This window comes from Rattus norvegicus, chromosome 2 (genome assembly GCF_021556685.1).
Source record: "Rattus norvegicus strain SHRSP/BbbUtx chromosome 2, alternate assembly SHRSP_T2T, whole genome shotgun sequence".
Lineage (NCBI taxonomy): Eukaryota > Metazoa > Chordata > Mammalia > Rodentia > Muridae > Rattus > Rattus norvegicus.
Window position 1 is genome coordinate 225,901,079 of NC_141535.1, and position 17,876 is coordinate 225,918,954.

The 17,876-nt window shown below is 42.4% G+C and overlaps 1 protein-coding gene across 4 annotated transcripts in view; it reads left to right on the plus strand.

The window, feature by feature from the left end:
• Cenpe (centromere protein E) overlaps positions 1–17,876 on the plus strand; it is a 58,367-nt gene that overhangs the window by 22,475 nt on the left and 18,016 nt on the right. For 2 of the 4 annotated variants that reach the window (XM_087627890.1, XM_087627891.1), the window contains 16 exons: positions 1,630–1,881; positions 2,031–2,303; positions 2,418–2,573; positions 3,354–3,554; positions 4,596–4,754; positions 5,800–5,994; positions 6,129–6,284; positions 7,254–7,541; positions 9,950–10,108; positions 10,224–10,508; positions 10,741–11,022; positions 11,930–12,211; positions 13,239–13,397; positions 14,748–15,008; positions 16,021–16,125; positions 16,947–17,165. In XM_087627890.1, the coding sequence (XP_087484016.1) occupies positions 1,630–1,881; positions 2,031–2,303; positions 2,418–2,573; positions 3,354–3,554; positions 4,596–4,754; positions 5,800–5,994; positions 6,129–6,284; positions 7,254–7,541; positions 9,950–10,108; positions 10,224–10,508; positions 10,741–11,022; positions 11,930–12,211; positions 13,239–13,397; positions 14,748–15,008; positions 16,021–16,125; positions 16,947–17,165 (3,432 nt within the window). 4 annotated transcript variants of the gene reach the window in all.

Consider the following 17,876-nt stretch of genomic DNA (forward strand, 5'->3'; position numbering starts at 1 on the left):
TTAGTCTTTCCCCCATTTCTTGGTACTAGTCATATCACTGTGCTAAAGAAACAAGAATTTAGAATATAAGAAAGTACCTGGAGATACCTTCATGCCCGTGACCTCAGCATTCAAGAGACTGAAGTGGGTTTACATGGCATCACTATGACTGCAAATAAACAGATGTCTTGACATGCTTAGCTGTACAGGGGCCATGTTTTCTCTGCCCTCCTAAGGCTTTGGGAACACCAGAAAGGAAGGGATGGAGAGATTGTTAAGTTGTCAGTGTGACATTACAACTAATGACTCCTTCCAACTGCAGTTCCAAGAGGATTTGAAGCCTTTTTCTGACTTTGCATGGACACTGCATGTACACAGTGCATAGACATACATGCAGGGTAAACACCCAAACACATAATAAAAATAAATAAATCTCAAAAAATAGCAAGTTGACAGTTAACAGTGACAGTTTTTGGAGACACGACAAGTTTTCCGGGTCAGTAAATGAGCCCGCAAATGCATAGACTGTCAATCTCTTTCTCATTTCTTTTTTAAAAGAAATGAAAATGCCAAGGATTTGAGTGCTTTATATAGCAAACATCTTGCTAAGTGATTTGCAAACATTGTTTATCCTATAAGTGCTGAGACCCTTCGGGGGTCAGCCAGCCCTTTCACAGGAGTCATGTAAACAATCTGCATGTTACATATGTGCATTATGATTCTTAATGGTAACAAAATTACATTTATGCAGTAGAAACAAAAAGAATTTTATGGTTGGAAGGGTATCCACACATGAGGAGCTATATTACAGGGTCCCAGAATTAGGAGAGGTTGCAAACCACTGCCTTACATAAATGTTAAAGCAACAGTCATCAAGCTGGTCCCTGCAGTACAGACCTGCCTCCTCGGCCAGCAGCCAACCTCTGCTGTGGCTGTCTTCCCATTTCTCTCATCTTTCCCTTTCAAAGTGACTAAACTACCCATAAATATATTGTGAATTATTTAATTATGTAAATGATGCTTCTTAAATAATTTTTAAAAGCATAGTTTATCCATATAAATTTATTGCAGTCAGTAGCTTGTTGGGAGGAGTAAATCAGATGTTGAGGAAAACCATAAAGTGCCTGCTACATGGTCATATTAGAAAATGTGGTGGTGATGCACAACTCAATTCCCAGCACTGAGGAGGCACAGACAAGCAGGTTTTTGTGGTTTCAAGGCCAGTCTGGTCTATAGAGTAAGTTCCAGGACACCCAAGGCTATACAGAGAATCCCTGTCTCAAAGAACGAACTTTGAAAGGATAGCTAAGGAAAGAGTTTCCTGATAAACTCAGCTGTTTTTACTGATGTTTTCTTCATGTATTCATTTTTTAATTGGAACCAAAAGCCATGAAAGAAAGAGGCAATAAAGATGGTTTAAGGAGGCTAAGTGAAGAGTCCCCGACAAGACCAGTGCCGTCTGCTGTAGACAGAGCTGAACCATTGCATGCGTGCCCAGTGTGCAGTGCTCTGAGTTTCATCCTCAGAGCTGCAAATAAAAAAGCCACCGTTCCTCAAGCAAATCTCCACTTACTGTAAAACTATCCTGAAACTTGCTTCAGGGCACCTATCATATTGGTAACAGCCCTAAAGTTTACTTCTCTTCCCTAGCTTCATGAGAAATCCGAAGAGCTCTGTGTAATAACAACAGAAAGAGAAAAACTGTTTTCTGAAATGGCTCATAAAGACAGTAGAATTCAAGGTTTACTTGAGGAAATTGGAAACACGAAAGATGACCTTGCAGCTTCCCAGCTGAGCCAGAGGAGCAGCGATGAGGAGTGCCAAGCACTGAAAAGCCTACACGTGGAGCTCAAGCACAGACAAGAGGAGGTCCTGGAGGAGAGTGAGAGGGTGAAGCAGGAGGTAGGGACACTCTCCAAAGAAACAGAAAGCCTGGCTTTAAGTTTGGATACGGGGAGTGGGCTTTTGTTTTTTCAAGTTCTGTCTACATATGTGCGTGTCTGTCTCTGATACAGCATTAACCTTTACTCTGTCACACATTTTCTTAAAAGCTTTCTCAGAAGACTCAAGAGCTCGCACAGAAAACAGCTGAGGGTCAAGAAATGCTAAATCAAATGGAGGAACTGAGAGAAAAGTTAGAAAGGAGAGATTCCAGTCTGCAGTCTGCAGAGAAGGAGAAAAATCTGCTCACCGAGAAGCTGCAGCAAACCTTGGAGGAAGTAAGAGCTTTAACCCAAGAAAAGAACGACCTAAAGCAGCTCCAGGAGAGCCTGCAAACTGAGAGGGACCAACTCAGAAGTGACATCCAGGACACTGTGAACATGGTAAGGTCCAGTGGGTGAGAACTGCAGGAAGTCTCCTTAGTATTATCAAGTAGTAACTGTAAAATGGGTGTGCTTCACATTCTAATGAAATGGTTTCCTTTGTCTCTTACAAAGAACATAGATACCCAAGAACAGTTACTAAATGCTCTTGAGTCTTTGAAACAACACCAAGAAACAATTAACATGCTGAAAATGAAAGCTACTGAGGAAATGTCGGATCATTTGCCTATAAAGGGCAGGGAAGGATCTAGCGATGAAGTTGAGCAAAAGGTAAAGAACAAACAGCTGCTTTCTAACACATGTACTACTTAAGTCACTTTCTTGTTGCTGTCACAAAATATGTAACAAAACAGTTTAAGGAAAGATCTATTATGTTGCTTCCTGGTGTAAAAGGTATAATCCACCATGTCAGGGAAGTTATGGCCACACAATTGTGAGGTCTCATCATATTCCCAGTCAGGAATCAAAGAGAGGTGAGTGCCTCGGCTCTGCTCCACTCTTAATCAGCTCACTGATTGTAGGGCCCACATTTCCGACCTTGGAACAAATCACTTTTTTCTTATTCAACCACCAATGCTCAGTAAAGTAAATGATGTCTTTAATATCCCTTTTGTAGCACAAAATACTATCATATAACTTGGAAAACATTTAAGGAAGATACATAGACAAGAAAGGTATATGTATTGATTAATCAGTTTGAACAAATGAATGTACACAGAGTCGGTTTAACCTCACATACATGAAAACTGCAATGTGAACTGCCACCTAGGCAGCTCTGGCCAGTGAACAGGTCTAAAAGTACCAGGACTGGAGCCAGAGCTAACTGTGTGCTCTCTGCATGATCTTACATAAATGAATTTACCTCTGTCAAATGTAAGTCCCATTGTTACCAAATAGGGATAATAACAATGCCCACTCCCTGTGGTTACAGAACAGAGTCAGTGTGTTGATTTGAGACCAGTACTTTGTACAGAATTTAAGTGATGGATACTTTACTGATATTAAAGTAGTTATTAACTACGTAAATTCTTCAATGCATTTCTGTTTCAGCTGGATGGCATAGATGAAGAGAATCTGCTGGCTGAAAGTGCCCACACAGTGGTTGGGAGTGGTGAGGATCATGGGGAAACTGAGGAACAGAGGAAAATTGACTCTCTACTGCAGGAGAATAGCAGGCTGCAGCAGACACTGGAAAGTATTATAGCAGAAAAGGAACAATTGAAGATGGACCTAAAGGAAAATATTGAAATGGTAGGATCTAGCGCTCTACAGTTGACCATGTATTTTTATCTGTTTATTTTAGATTGTAGCAACTTTATTCGGGTATAATCTGTATGCAATAATTCATGGAAGTATATGGCTATGTGACTTTTGACAAATGTCTCTGCCTAAGTAGACCTACTAGGTGTTATGTGTTAACCTGGTAATAACTTGACAGATTGATTTCCAGACCAATTCTACCACTTTATATTCCAGTCCACAAATAGAATTCTGGTTGCTCTCCTTACCAACACTTTATATTTATTCACACTTTCAATTTTAGCCATTCTTTGGCTAATGCACCTATTTTACTGCACCTTTCCCTCGTAATAAAAGATGTTGAACATGTTTCATAAGCTGACCACCACTGACCATCCTTAATGGTTTATTTATTCTCTTAATGTTGTGTTACAGTTGATAGGTATTACATACACTTTGTTAAATATGTTCCTGAATGTTTCTCTTTTACTATTGTAGCTCTTAATTCTGTTTTAAATCATTGATGTTTACCAGTATTCCCATACTGGCTCAGTTTTTTTATCTGTTAGAACTCCCTATAATCTGTATGGGTCTGTATTGGAAATTCACTGTGGATCCAGTGCACCTGACACTTTGTGCTATTTTAATTTTCTAGAATTGTCTGGTTTATCAACAAACTGAATGAAAATTTACATGCAAACACAAAGTATATTCTCTGATTTGGTTCGTTTTGTTGACCTTCATATACAAGCATGTTGCTGTATGATCTTAATGAATTAACCCATATCTGTCAGAAAAGAATGGGAACCATTTTGAGCTCACTGATCATTGATTGGTGGTTGAATCCCATCATAAAAGCATCAGAAAAAAATGTGACTGTAGTCTCTTTGGCCACTGAAAGCAGACTAATATATCTTTACGGTTGTCTTTTGCTATGTACTTATACTTGGATTTCTTCATTTTGAGCCAAAAGTAATTTCTGAGTGTTTCTGATTTACCAAAGGTAAGGTAATATTATAAATTCTAATCTAGGACTTTTTTTAAAAACTCTAGAGTGTGGAAAACCAGGAAGAGTTGAGAATTCTTAGAGATGAACTTAAAAGGCAACAAGAGATAGCTGCACAGGAAAAGGATCATGTCACAGAGAAGAGTGAAGAGCTCTCCAGGGCACATGAGAGATTGGCAGAAATAGAAGAAAAGTTAAAGGAAAAGGTAAACTTCCCATGCTGTCTCCTACTTGTTCCGACTACACATTTTGCTAATAAATTTTTATTCCTTTAATCTTAAATACCTCCAAAGTGGAGCAGGATCAATGCTAACAGTTTGAGATAGATAGATATATAATGGGAAGCTAGGCATGGTGCCTCAGTTTGGCAGCTAAGCAAGGGAATCTCTACGTGTGATACCAGCCTGGGCTTCCTACTGTGTTCTAAGCCAGCCTGAGCTGTAGACTGAGACTCTGTCTCTAAATAAACAGATGGTATGTGTATATTATTTATTTACTTACATCACTTGTGCTTGTTAGGAATCTGTGTATGTATACTTAACTAGTCTCTTGACTTTTTAGTTTAATTTTTTCATTACACCTTGATTCATTGATCAAACTATGTAAGTTTCCAAAATAATACCAGAATTACCATAAAGTAGCTTACATGACAGAAATGCATTTTGTCACCACTCTCTTTTGTTTGTTTGTTTGCTGTGTATTTGTTCTTTGAGATAGGGTCTTACTATGTAGCTCTGGCTGTCCTGGAACTTATTATGCAGACCAAACTGGCCTCAGCTCCCAGAATCTGAGTTTAAAAGTTGAAATGTCAGTGGTGGGTTTTTTTGGTGTTTTGTTTTGATGGCTTAGGGAAGGGCCCCTTTTTTGTTTTGACTGGTGTCTGGTATCACCAAGCCGTCCTGGAATCTACGACTCCACTGTGATCCAGAATAGTCTAGCCTCACTACTCAGTCTGATTATATCCGTAAAGTCCCGTCTCCAAACAGGTTCACATTCTGAGTTTCTACGTAGTCTTGAATGGTTTAGCCCATTCTGTCTAAGGGCAAGTTTACATCCAGTGCTGCTTATCCATCTCCATTGAAGTAGACAATGCTCGGTTAATGTTACATAAAAATTTAGCAACATGATAATTTCAAAAAAATTGTACCCCCTAAGAACCAGAAACTCCAAGAGACACAGCAGCAACTTGTTAGTATACAAGAAGCTATGAGTGAGATGCAGGCAAAGGTGACTGACTTGGAGAACTTACAGAATGAATTCAGGAACCAAGCATTGGCGTTGGAACGTGTGGAAACAGAGAGACTGGAGTTAGCTCAGAAACTTCATGAAAATTATGAGAAGATGGAGTCTATCACCAAGGAAAGAAACGATCTAAAAGAATTACAGGAGTCATTTGAAATAGAGAAAAAGCAACTTAAAGAATACGCAAGAGAAATGGAATCTGCGGTAAGTCATATCATAGCATTTCTTTATCTGTTAAATGTTTCTTTAGTATTCAATTCTAATGTATTCAACTGGAAAGAGGGACGTAGTATTGGGTGAATGCTATAAAATTCTTTAAATTTCACTTACTGACCTAGGGCCTACAAACAAAAGAACAACTAAACATTGCCCATGCAAATCTAAAAGAATACCAAGAAATCATCAAAGAGCTAAGAGGAAGCATTTCTGAAAAAGAAGCTCAAGCATCAAGCACCCAGGACACAGGAAAAACCAACCCTGCATCACAAGGAGAGGTATGTCCTGGCTTCGCCGCCTTCACCACTTCCGTCTTCTTTCTCCCTTGAGGAAAATAGATACATAGTTACCGTTTATTCAGTGGGTAAGAATCTGGTGGCTCTCTACTGTGGCAGACACATTCTGAGCTGGTGCAACCTACACTCTCAGAGCTTGGGGGTAAAGCAGGAGAATCGGGAGTTCAAGACCAGCCTGGACTCCACAGAAAGTTTGAGACTCACCTGAGCTATGGAAGACCTGTCTCAAGAAGGAGAAGGGGTGGTAAGAGAGGGACAAGGATTCATATTGGGTGTAGAAGGAAATAGCAGTAAGTGAGCAGTCAGATGAATAAAACACCATGAGGTAACTGTAAATGCTGTGAGAAAGATCGTATTGGGGTAACTGGGCCAGTACAGTTTTAAAAACTACTTGCTGCCAAGCATTGACACTTGTATAATAAAATGATTCTTTTTCTCAGTGTGTTTAAGCAGTTCCTCGATTCTAATGTAGTGCCTGTAGAAACACGCAGTTACGTGGTTCTGCTAGCAACCAGGATAAATGGGGATCGGTGTGCACACACAGAAAGCAATGGGGATCAGTGTGCACACAGAAAGCTTGGAAGGCAGCATTTGGAGATATGTATATGGTATGCTGTATGTACTGCGTATATTCACAAAGACATGTGACAACTTTTATTTGCTTATAATTTGGAAACCAGTTGGAAGTTAAGCCTGTAACTGACTGAGTTAATAGTGTGAAGGTATATGATATGAAGATTGGTTCGCTTCGGCTCTGAGCTGAGAAGAAAATATGGTACACTTACACCAGACGTTACGTCAGATCAGAAGGGATTGAGACTGAGTGCATAAGAAAGGGAGACCCTAAGGTTCAAGGTCACTGTCATTGCTGGTAGAAGTCCCCTGACCTTTTCCGTTTAAAGAATGTATGTAATGTATAGATAGTAACCTGTGCTTTGTGATTATTACAAGACCCCAGTGCCGCGAGAGCAAGAGCTACTTCCTGATGCGGAAGAAGCCAGGGCCAGTGCAGAGAAGGGGAGTGAACTGGAGCCAGTGGAAGAACATTCCAGAACAGCGCACTCATTAACCACGGAGGGCATAGAAATGGAAATCCTTGCACTGACCAAGAAACTTGAAGAAAGTCAGAAGGAGATAAGCTGTCTCACTAAAGAGAGAAGTGACCTGAGACGAACACAGGAAGCACTGCAGGTCGAATGTGCCCAGCTGAAAGACGATGCCAGAAGAACTTTGGCTAATGTGAGTTGTTTACTTGTGGTTTCTGAGATACAACCTTCTGTTGCCAGACTTGGTCTTGAGCTCATAATTCTTGTGCCTCTACTTCCCCAGTCCCAGGATGCAGTCGTGTGTACCACTAAGCTTGGACAGCGAGTTCTTCCTACCTAACTGGCTCTTTCAGAATTAAGTTGTGTCACATTTAAAAACATTGCTTGTGTCACATATAAAACCTTACTACTCTTACTACTAACCTTCTGCAGATGTTTCTTAATCATAGAGTGACTAGAAACAGAATAATTAAAACTGCGACTAAATATAAACAAACGATGAAACGTCAGAACATCTTCTCTTCTTGAGTATTCAGATTTGACTTAGAAGAATCAGTGCCTTAATCACAGAAAAAGCAAACCAGAAAAAAAATGTTTTTCTTTGAAAATACCTTCCCACCCCACCCCACCCACCGCCTGCTATGCCTGGTGACGGGGAACTCTGATCTGAGCCCTGGCACAGGGTATCAGGGCTGGAGCTGACACAGCACTGTGTTAAAGGCAGCCTGAGACAAATAAGTAAGATCCTGTATTAAGTTGTCAGACCCCTTTTCTCTATAGGGTATTACTGTCATCTCCATGGTTTCTGTTAGAAACCTGGAAATCATTCCTGCTCTGACTCTATCTTCCCTTCACTTACTTTAGAATGCAGTTTCCATACCTCGTGACTGTGTGTGTGTACATGTATGTGGTGTGTACACATACATGTATGCGTGGGACCTACATTAAAACCCTCCCATTTTTCTATCCATATTATCAATATCCTAATACACCATTATTTCTTTCTAGCTCTCCACATTCATGTTGTCGTAGATTTATGCATATGCGTGCTTTGCCTTCTTGTTTACCACATGTGTGCCTGATTCCCACAGAAGCGTTGAGCATCCATGACACGAGTGCTGGGGGTGGACCCAGGTCCTTTGAACACGTGCTCTAATCATTGAGCCAATCCAGCCCTGGGTCGTTCATTCTTACACTGCACAGGTCTAACCAAGCTCCCAGTGGGGATAGCGTGTTTTCTTCTTTAATTTGTTTACTATTGACTGTAGCTCTTTCAAAACTAGAGCCCACTGGATGGCCCGTGAGTCCCAGGAGCATAGGTCCTGCAGGCTGCTGTCCTTGCTGCAGCCCTCCCTTCCTGTGATGCTCTTCCGTGCCCACCAGCAGCACTCGCACACACCTTTATGGAAGCAGAGGTTTATTCTTAGCTCTGTTTGTTCTGCCTCTAGGAAGCCCTTCCTAATGACCCATGATAGTAGGTATGCTGGCATCAACATCCTGGATAGCCTACCTCCTCAGTCTGCTGAGAGTTGGCACAGTAGCTGTCTTTTTCTCCAAAAACATGATTCTGGTACAAATCATGGGTGCAGGGAACAAAAAAAGACTCACTATTTCATCTCCACCCTGTATCTACTGAGACACTTGGCAATAAAGTGAACCCTTAGTTAAAACATAGGAACTGGGGCTGGAGAGGTGACTCAGGAGTGAAGAGCACTCGCTGTTCTTGCAGAGGACCCAAGTTCAATTCCCAGCATCCATAATGGCTCACAGCCATCTGTACTCCAGTGCCAGGGGCTTTGGCATCCTCTTCTGGCACGCACAGTTGTGGTACACAGACAAAATACTCGTACATATATGTTTAAAAAAAACTACGTGCGGGGTGTGGGTGTGTGTGTGTGTGTGTGTGTGTGTGTGTGTGTGTGTGTGAACAATATATATATTAACTGGGGAATGGGAACGTGTGGGAAGATTACCCTGTATTGAGCCACTGGATCCTGTCTGTTATATTTCGCTAGCAAATGTATTGTCTAAGATGCAAGAGGGTCTACACAAAAACAGCCCACGATGTGGAAAGAAAGGACAGGGAGTCTCCTGAAGTAATGAGTGAGGCAACTGAACAGTGCAAAGGCAGAGAGAAGAAAGAGAAATGCTCAAGTTGGTAAAAGAGCAAGTATTTAGGATGCAGCTAGGAATTATGCTGGTTTAGTAAAGATATGTTTATAGATTATTCTCCAAGATCTATGCTCCACTATCCCTGAGGAGTTACTTAGGTTCCAGTACCCGGTATTATTTCCCTCTTGTTAAGTCTATTAGAGAGCTGTTGGCTACTGCTAAGGTACGCATGGCACTACTGGGGCTTATTGTGCTGTGCTGGCCAAAGGAGAGAGATGAACGACCGTGCCTGCAGCAGGCTCTCCAGGCAGATGGGCATCAGAGCATCTCAGAGAAGTGACAGATAAAGTAGTTTCCCCTTTGCCCTGTATTTCTCAAGATCTTTTATAAGCAAACCTTTTCCTTATGACTAACCTTTTCAAAAAGGAGTTAATTATACTGTGACGATTATACGTCTATAAACATCTTATAATTTCTCTAATACTAAAGCATCTAGAAACTGAAGAGGAGCTAAGCCTTGCTCGTTGTTGCCTGAAAGAGCAAGAGAACAAAATTGACTCCCTAATAGTGAGCCTTTCCCAGAAGGAAGCTGAGCTGTCGAGCGTGCGGGTGCAGCTGGAGGTGACCACTGGTGAACTAGAGAGAAAGGTAAGGTGGAGGCGAGGAGCAGTGGGAGTGGGGCGGGGGGGGGGGGGGGGGGGAGAGAATGAATGAATGAATATACCTGTATATGCCGTGCTAATAACTTATTTATTGGTTGAAGGTTCAAGAACTCTGTGAGAAACAGGAACAACTTAATATAAAAGAAACTAGTGAGGTTCAAGGGAAGATGAGTGAACTTGACCACATCAGGGCGCTTCTCCTTACCAAGGACTCAGCACTGCAAAGTGTAGAGAGTGACAGACTCCGGCTGAATAAACAACTTGAAGAAAGTCAAGAGGAAATAAAAATTCTAATTAAGGAAAGAGAAGAGCTGAGAAGAGCACAAGAGGCCCTTCATGTGGAGAGGGAGCAGCAGCAGGAGAGCATTAAGGAGATCAGCACTAGGGTGAGTCTGCTGCTGCTCATACGGGGAACAGCGTGGCGCTGAGGTCACCGTGCTGCCACCTAGTACGTGTCAGCATTTTCTCCTGAATAATAGAAGGGACTGGAAACTATTCCTATGCGTCCAAGTGACTGCGTCAGAGCTTTTGCCTTGAATTAGGAACACATCTTCCTTTCTCCTAAAAACAAACACCCACTTCTATGTACCTGTGACCTCACTTGTTATATTTTCTTAGCTGCAAGAACTTCAGGACAAAGAGTATGAATATCTTGTGATGAAGAGCCTTAATGAGACTCAAGGAAATAAATGTGAAGACTTAAACCAGCAGTTGGAGGCCCAGAAGTCAAGTCTGGAAAAGGTGGAAATGCAGAATGTAAACTTGACTCAGAGACTTAATGAAACCCTTGAAGAAATGAAATCCGTAGCAAAGGAAAGAGATGAGCTTCGCAGTGTGGAGGAGCGCCTCACAGCAGACAGAGACCAGTTGAAGAAGAGCCTTGAAGAGACAATAACTAAAGTGAGTGCCATTTCTGGCATTGTGCAACCTTCATGTCCTGAAGGCCACTGGGCTTCAGGGTGGGCAGAAGTATAGCATTAGTCCCGAAGAGTTTGGTTGTGGCTTTTTACATTGTACACATGACACAGTGGTGCAAAGATGGTTGTAGATGTTCACTGTCCATAAGAATGAAAGGGGCTGATAGAATAGGACAGTGTATTTGGAGGACGGAGTGCTGCACCTTAGATAACAAAGTAGACGTGACACTGGTTGGGAGTGTCCTGCCCTGGGAAAAGATGGGCTGGCAGTAGTTATTGAGAATTTGTGGTCACACCTAGAGCAACTCAAGAGTGAGGCCTGGGAGGCCTTAGAGAAGACAAGAGGACTTTTCCTTCCTTCTGTATACCTTCTGTTTGAAATGGATTTCTTTTAGTGCCTTCTTTTTCTGTGATTATTAAGGGTCTGGAAAAAGAGGAAGAGCTAAGAGTTGCACATATGCGTCTGCAAGAGCACCAAGAAACTATCAACGAGCTCAGAAAGAGTGTGTCTGACTGCACAGATGAAATAGCGCACATCCACGGGGACTTAGAGCACACACATGCTGTCATCCACGGGGACTTAGAGCACACACATGCTGTCATCCACGGGGACTTAGAGCACACACATGCTGTCATCCACGGGGACTTAGAGCACACACATGCTGTCATCCACGGGGACTTAGAGCACACACATGCTGTCTTACAGACACAGGTATCTTTTTTTCAATCTGAATAGTTGGGAGACAAACCAGATCTTCTCTATGATGAATCAGGCTGTGAACATGTCTGAATTTTAAGGCATAGATGATTTGCTGCTTCAATTTTAAGATCGTTGTTTGCATTTTTGTCTGTATGTCCAACACTCTAACTTATTATATGATTGTCTTAAGAACCAAGAACTCCAGGAAAAAGGACATCAGCTTTCTCAAGTAAAGGCTGATCTCAGAGAAACAATGGACCAAATGGAGCAATTGAAGGAGCAGCTTGAAGCCCAGAATTCAACTCTGGAAAGCATAGAAATAGAGAAGTTAAAACTGACTCAACAACTTAATGAGAACCTTAAAGAAATGACACTAGTCGCTAAGGAAAATGATGACCTAAAAATTATGGATGAAGCCCTCAGAGAAGAGCGAGACCAACTAAGGGAAAGTCTGCGACAAACAGAAGCAAGTGTAAGTTCCTGGTGTCCATCCCTAGCAGGTCTCTGAATCCCCACCTGGAGTAATGAGTCTCATGGTGGCAAAGGAGTAATAGTCTTTTAGATGGACAGTTTGGTATAAAACTTTTTTTTTTTAATTTTTTTAAGACTTTATTACAGATGGTTGTGAGCCACCATGTGGTTGCTGGGATTTGAACTCAGGACCTCTGGAAGAGCAGTCAGTGCTCTTAACCACTGAGCCATCTCTCCAGCCCCCGGTATAAAACTTTTAATTCAGCACTTCTTTATGGAGTTTTATCCTAGATATACCTTGATTCCATTGTTAAAAATATATGCATATGAGTGTAGACATAAACACAAATAGACCCTAAAGTTGTTTGGTTATTATGGTTGATATTAAAAAATAGGAAGCAGCCTAAATGTATCTTAGGAAGAAACTGGTAAGAACAAGCAATATGCCAAAGTGTTGTACATGTCTTTAAAACATGGATCTCAGTGTCCTGTTCTGCAACTCAGAAAACATTAAGAGGGAAGCAGTTTGGTAAGAAAATTATGTGCAGTGCGTTGGCTTCCTAAAGTTAGGGGTATGGAGAAATGGGAGGAAAAGGACTGACTTCCCAATAGGGATCACTAAGGTGTAAAAGCAGGACCCATGATGGGCTTTTTCAGGTAAAGCATTTGTTGCACAAGCCTGGTGATCTGGGCTTGGTCTCAGGAACCTGTCTGTATAAAGGAAGGAGGACAGACAGACTCCACAGACCTGTCCACTGACTTCATAGGAAGCTCCCCACACACGTCGTGGTGGAAGTGGTGGTGGTGGTGGTAACATGCAGACGATTTAGGTGAATTTTTTAAAAGAAGTAAAAGCAAATGGACAGGAGCACTCAGGAGCAGAGCATCTGCTTGCTTGAAGAGTGGTCCTGAGTTCAGTCCAGGTCCACAACGACAAAGAAGTAAAAACATGATTATCTTTACTAAGAAAATATATCACTTTTTTTTTTTTAATGCTGCTTAATGTTAAGATATGTCCCTTTTTTAAGGATCTGGAAAAGCAAGAGAAACTAAGAATTGCTCACCTGGATCTGAAAGAGCACCAAGAAACCATCGAGAGACTCATGGGAAGTGTGGCTAAGAGGACGGAGGAAGTGTCAGACATGAACATGGAGCTGGAAAGAGCAAACACTAGGTTACAGGAGAAGGTACTGACTGGGCATCTCACTCTTCATGGCTTCACCCTGGGAATGTAACAGTTGAGCCACGTTGGGAAACAGTTTGACGGTATTCACCGTAAGCGTGCCGTTTCCGTTCCTTGGGTGTATATAGAAAAGGACAAAGGAAGGACATGCAGGTATTTATGGGGTAAGAGAAATGAGGGGCTGGGGATTTAGCTCAGTGGTAGAGCGCTTACCTAGGAAGCGCAAGGCCCTGGGTTCGGTCCCCAGCTCCGGAAAAAAAAAGAACCAAAAAAAAAAAAAAAAAAAAAAAAACCTGTGCTCCACAAAATTGGAAAATCTTAATGAAACAGACGATTTTTCTGGGGCTGGAGAGATGGCTCAGTGGTTAAGAGCACCCGACTGCTCTTCCAGAGGTCATGAGTTCAATTCCCAGCAACCACATGGTGGCTCACAACCATCTGTAAAGAGATCCGATGCCCTCTTCTGGTGTGTCTGAAGACAGCTACAGTGTACTTATATAATAAATAAATAAATCTTTAAAAAAAAAAAAAAAGAGAAATGAGAAATGCTATCTAGTTTGGTGTGGGTTATGGTTTTATAGGAGAGAGAGAGACAGAGAGAGACAGAGAGAGAATAACTGAACCAGACAGTGGTTTTATAGGGATGTGTGTGTACATGTGCCTGTGTGTGTGTGTGTGAAGGATAACTGAACCAGGCAGTACTGGTACACATCCCAGCATTTGAGAGGCAGAGGCAGATAGATCTCTGAGGTCGAGGCCAGCCTTGTATTCAGAACGAGTTCCAGAGTGGCCAGAGCTACACAGAGAAACCCTGCCAGGAAACAAAAAAGAATTAAGTGAGCTCTACATTTAAGATTAGTACACTTTATGTGTGTGTTATACTTCAAAAGAAAACGGAGTGCCTTTAGCAAAACACAGATAGGAGTGACATCCCTTGTGCATCATGGGAGTAAAGACTAGCATGACTACTCCCAGCAAAATTCTTCTTCATCTTTCTTAAAAATAGTCCATGTCCTAGCCTGGAGAGACGGCTCAGCAGCTAAGAGGCACTGCTCTTGCCAAAGACCTAAGTTCAGTGTTCAGTGTCCTTGTCAGATGGCCCTCCAGCTCTAGACACTCCTATAGTGAGCACCTGACCCCCACCCCATCCCCCACACACAGTGGAAGAGGAGTTAAGCTTCCTGAGCTGGAGCGATGGCTCAGGAATCCTCTTCAGAGGATGCTGGTTTGATTCCCACACCTGTGTGTCTTAGCTCCACTTCCAGAAGACGTCCATGACACCTGTACCTGTGGTCCTTAGACTAGCAGTAGACGGAAGTCCTTAACCATAGAGAATTCGATCTCTTGTCTTCAGGTTCAAGAACTTAAGGCAAGTGAGCTTCAGCTTCTTAAGTCAAAAGTGGAAGCCGGTGAAACCAAGAAGCAGCTCAAGGAGCAGGGCTTAGCTCTGAGTAAGATAGAGATGGAGAATTTAAATCTGGCTCAGCAGATTCACCAGAACCTTGAAGAAATGAAATCTATATCAAAAGAAAGAGATGATCTAAAGAGAATGGAGGAGATACTCAGGATGGAGAAAGACCAGCTCAAGGACAGCCTAAGAGAAGCCAAGTTTAAGGTGAGTGTGCTTCTTCGTAGTTAGAGACACCACTCTCGAAGATGCAGGATCCATAGGGGAATCAGTCTCTGGCGGGCTGACTGTCTGTCTTGTCTGTCTGTCTGTCTGTCTGTCTGTGTGTCTTGTACCTGCAATGGCTAGAATAGGGTGTTGGATCTCTTGGAACTGAAAACAGCTGGTGCTCTCTACTGCTGAGTCAGCATCTTTCCACCTCAGCAGCATCTCTGTGCATCCAGTACGTTTGGTTCAGCAGTATCCCTTCCAAGAGTTTGCCTTACCTGTGTCTCTGCCAACTGGGCAAGAATAGAACATTGTTTGGGGGTAGAGTGGCTTGTGGTGACCAAAATCTAGAAGCAAGCCAAGCCTCCAACTGCAGGGCATATGGGGTTCATCCATATGTCGGAATGCTAAGCCTAGCATTATTTATGTGGTACCGACCTTCAAACATAGTGACAGAGAAAAACAAGACCATGAATTCAGTGGGTGCAGCACTGAGGGGAAAGGTAGGGTCAGAGCTTGGACTCTGGGCCCTTTGGCCCTCTTGTGCTGTAGAGCTCATTTCTAACTGAGCATAGATTTTTCTGAGTGTGTTAAAGACAAGCAGTCGTTAAGAAGAGATAATAAAATACATAAATATGTGCAGAGGATTTTGGTATCTGAAATACTTGATTTCTAGAAAGGTTTTAGGTAGAATGAAGCTCAAAAAAGTTGAATTTGAGAGAATTTCAGGTCTTAGATTTTCAACCAGTAAAGTCAAGACTGCAAGCACTGTAAAGTCTGAACCACAGATTATGAGTTATGATTGTGATTGTGATTGTGCCCTTCAGCGAGTGTAAGTCATTCCCTGTGTGAATAGACAGTAACATCACTCTTTTTGTTTGCCTATTTTAGTGCTGTTATTAATAAATCCCAATGAAGTATTTAGCTCCTTTACTTAACATGATGTACAGTGTAAGCATGTTTGATTAGTGCTGTGTGAGTGTGGTCACTGCTCTGTCTTTCTTTGAACCAGGCCCATCAGAACTATGAAGAGACAGTGCAATATGGAAAGGGGTTACTATGTGGTGGAGAACAGCACTGTACAGGAAGACTTCGAGAAAAGTGCCTCAGGATAGAAGTAAGAGCCCTGTAGCAGCTCCGTGGCATTGTCGCTACTGTTCCAAAGGCATCCTGTGCCACCCCAGGTGGAATTATAAAGGGAACAGTGTGCAGATAATAGCAAATGTTCCCTAAACATTATAATGTTTCTATAGCCTAGCACATGTGTGTGTGCGCATACATGTACATGTGTATACAAATGGCATAGTGGCAGTTTGTGGTTTGTTTTTTTACGGCCTGTGTGAGAAAGTGATACTGAGCAAATCTCTAAAAACACGGAAGGGCTTGGTTCACTTGGGGAAGACTGCGGTAGATAGGACAAACTGTGATACAGAGGTCCTGAGGGAGAATTTCAAGAGAGAAAGCTAGTGAGAAGCAAAGTCAGAGACGGTGAAGGAGTAGACTGTGGGGCCTTGAAAGGATTCAGGGCTTGCTGTGAGGGGGAGGAGGCCCGCTGGAGAGAGAGACACAATCTGACCTACGTTTCGGAGGAGCTAAGGACTGAGTGGTGGGTGTGAGCTGAGAGCCCTTTCATGCTGCATTTTAATCCAGTGGGCAGAGAAGGCAGAGCAGCAGCAGGAGAGCAGTCATTGCAAGGGGGCGGCCACACCACACGGGCAGGGACAGCTGAGTTACAGCCATGTGCTCTGGGCCACAGTAAGTTTATACAGAAGAGTAAAAGAAGGGTTGGTTTTCTTTATTGTATTTGCCACACTATTATACATTATTCCTACAATCTAAAACTCAGCTTCCTTTATCTTTTAAACACAAAGGTCTTAATTTCTTTTTTCCATTGTTACAATGCTAGCATTCATTACAGTGAATTCTAATTTCCTTTAGAAACTCCTGAAAAGATACTCAGAAATGGCTAATGATTACGAGTGCTTGAATAGATTCTCTCTTGACCTGGAGAAAGAAACTAAAACCCAAAAGGAGCTGTCAGTTACCATAAAAACAAAGCTCTCACTTCCATACACACAAACCAAAGAGATTGAAAAGCTTCTTACTGCAAACCAGAGATGTTCCATGGAATTCCACAGAATCCTGAAGAAACTTAAGGTACCAACTCTTTTTATAATATTAGCTTCATATTGGTGTGATTATAATTTTAATTATACGTTTCAATGTATTTTAGGTCCTTTAGGAGTTAACATATGCTATTTATATTAACTTCCAAATTAAAGACTGTATGGGTCTGAAGACAGGATTTATCCAACGAAACCTGAGCTCTGCCTATGGGCCTAGACACCAGGCGAGGGTGCTCAGAGCTCCTATGAGTCCCATATCACAGATCTCATAATCTGCTGAGGCAGTTTGTGGGGATAGTAAGTGCAGTCATAGAGTTATGAACAGCTTGTTATGTGACAGGCTTTTCCTGTCACATGTCTCTTCCCCCCACATAGGGAATCCATGACAACCAAATAACAACTGCACTGCAGTTCAGTGAGCCAGCGAGTTCACTGGGGTTACAGTGAGCCAGCGAGTTTTGGGGGTCATAGCTTATGAGGTTACTCAGTGATGACTCAAAACAGCTGCACTGGCCACAAGCTCACCCTAAAAGGGGAGATGACTCACGGAAGCTCCGTCCCCCAGCCTCCTGCAGCATGGAGGCAGCTCAGTAGCCTAGGCTCTCCCCCAGCAACCTGACTGGTCAGTCTCCTCCTCCAGCAATTACCTCCTGCTTCTGGAACCTGCAAGGGCTCCCTGTGAACCTTGTCGTTCACTAGGTACAGCGAGACTGGAAGTTCACAGTGGAGATGAGACAGAGCC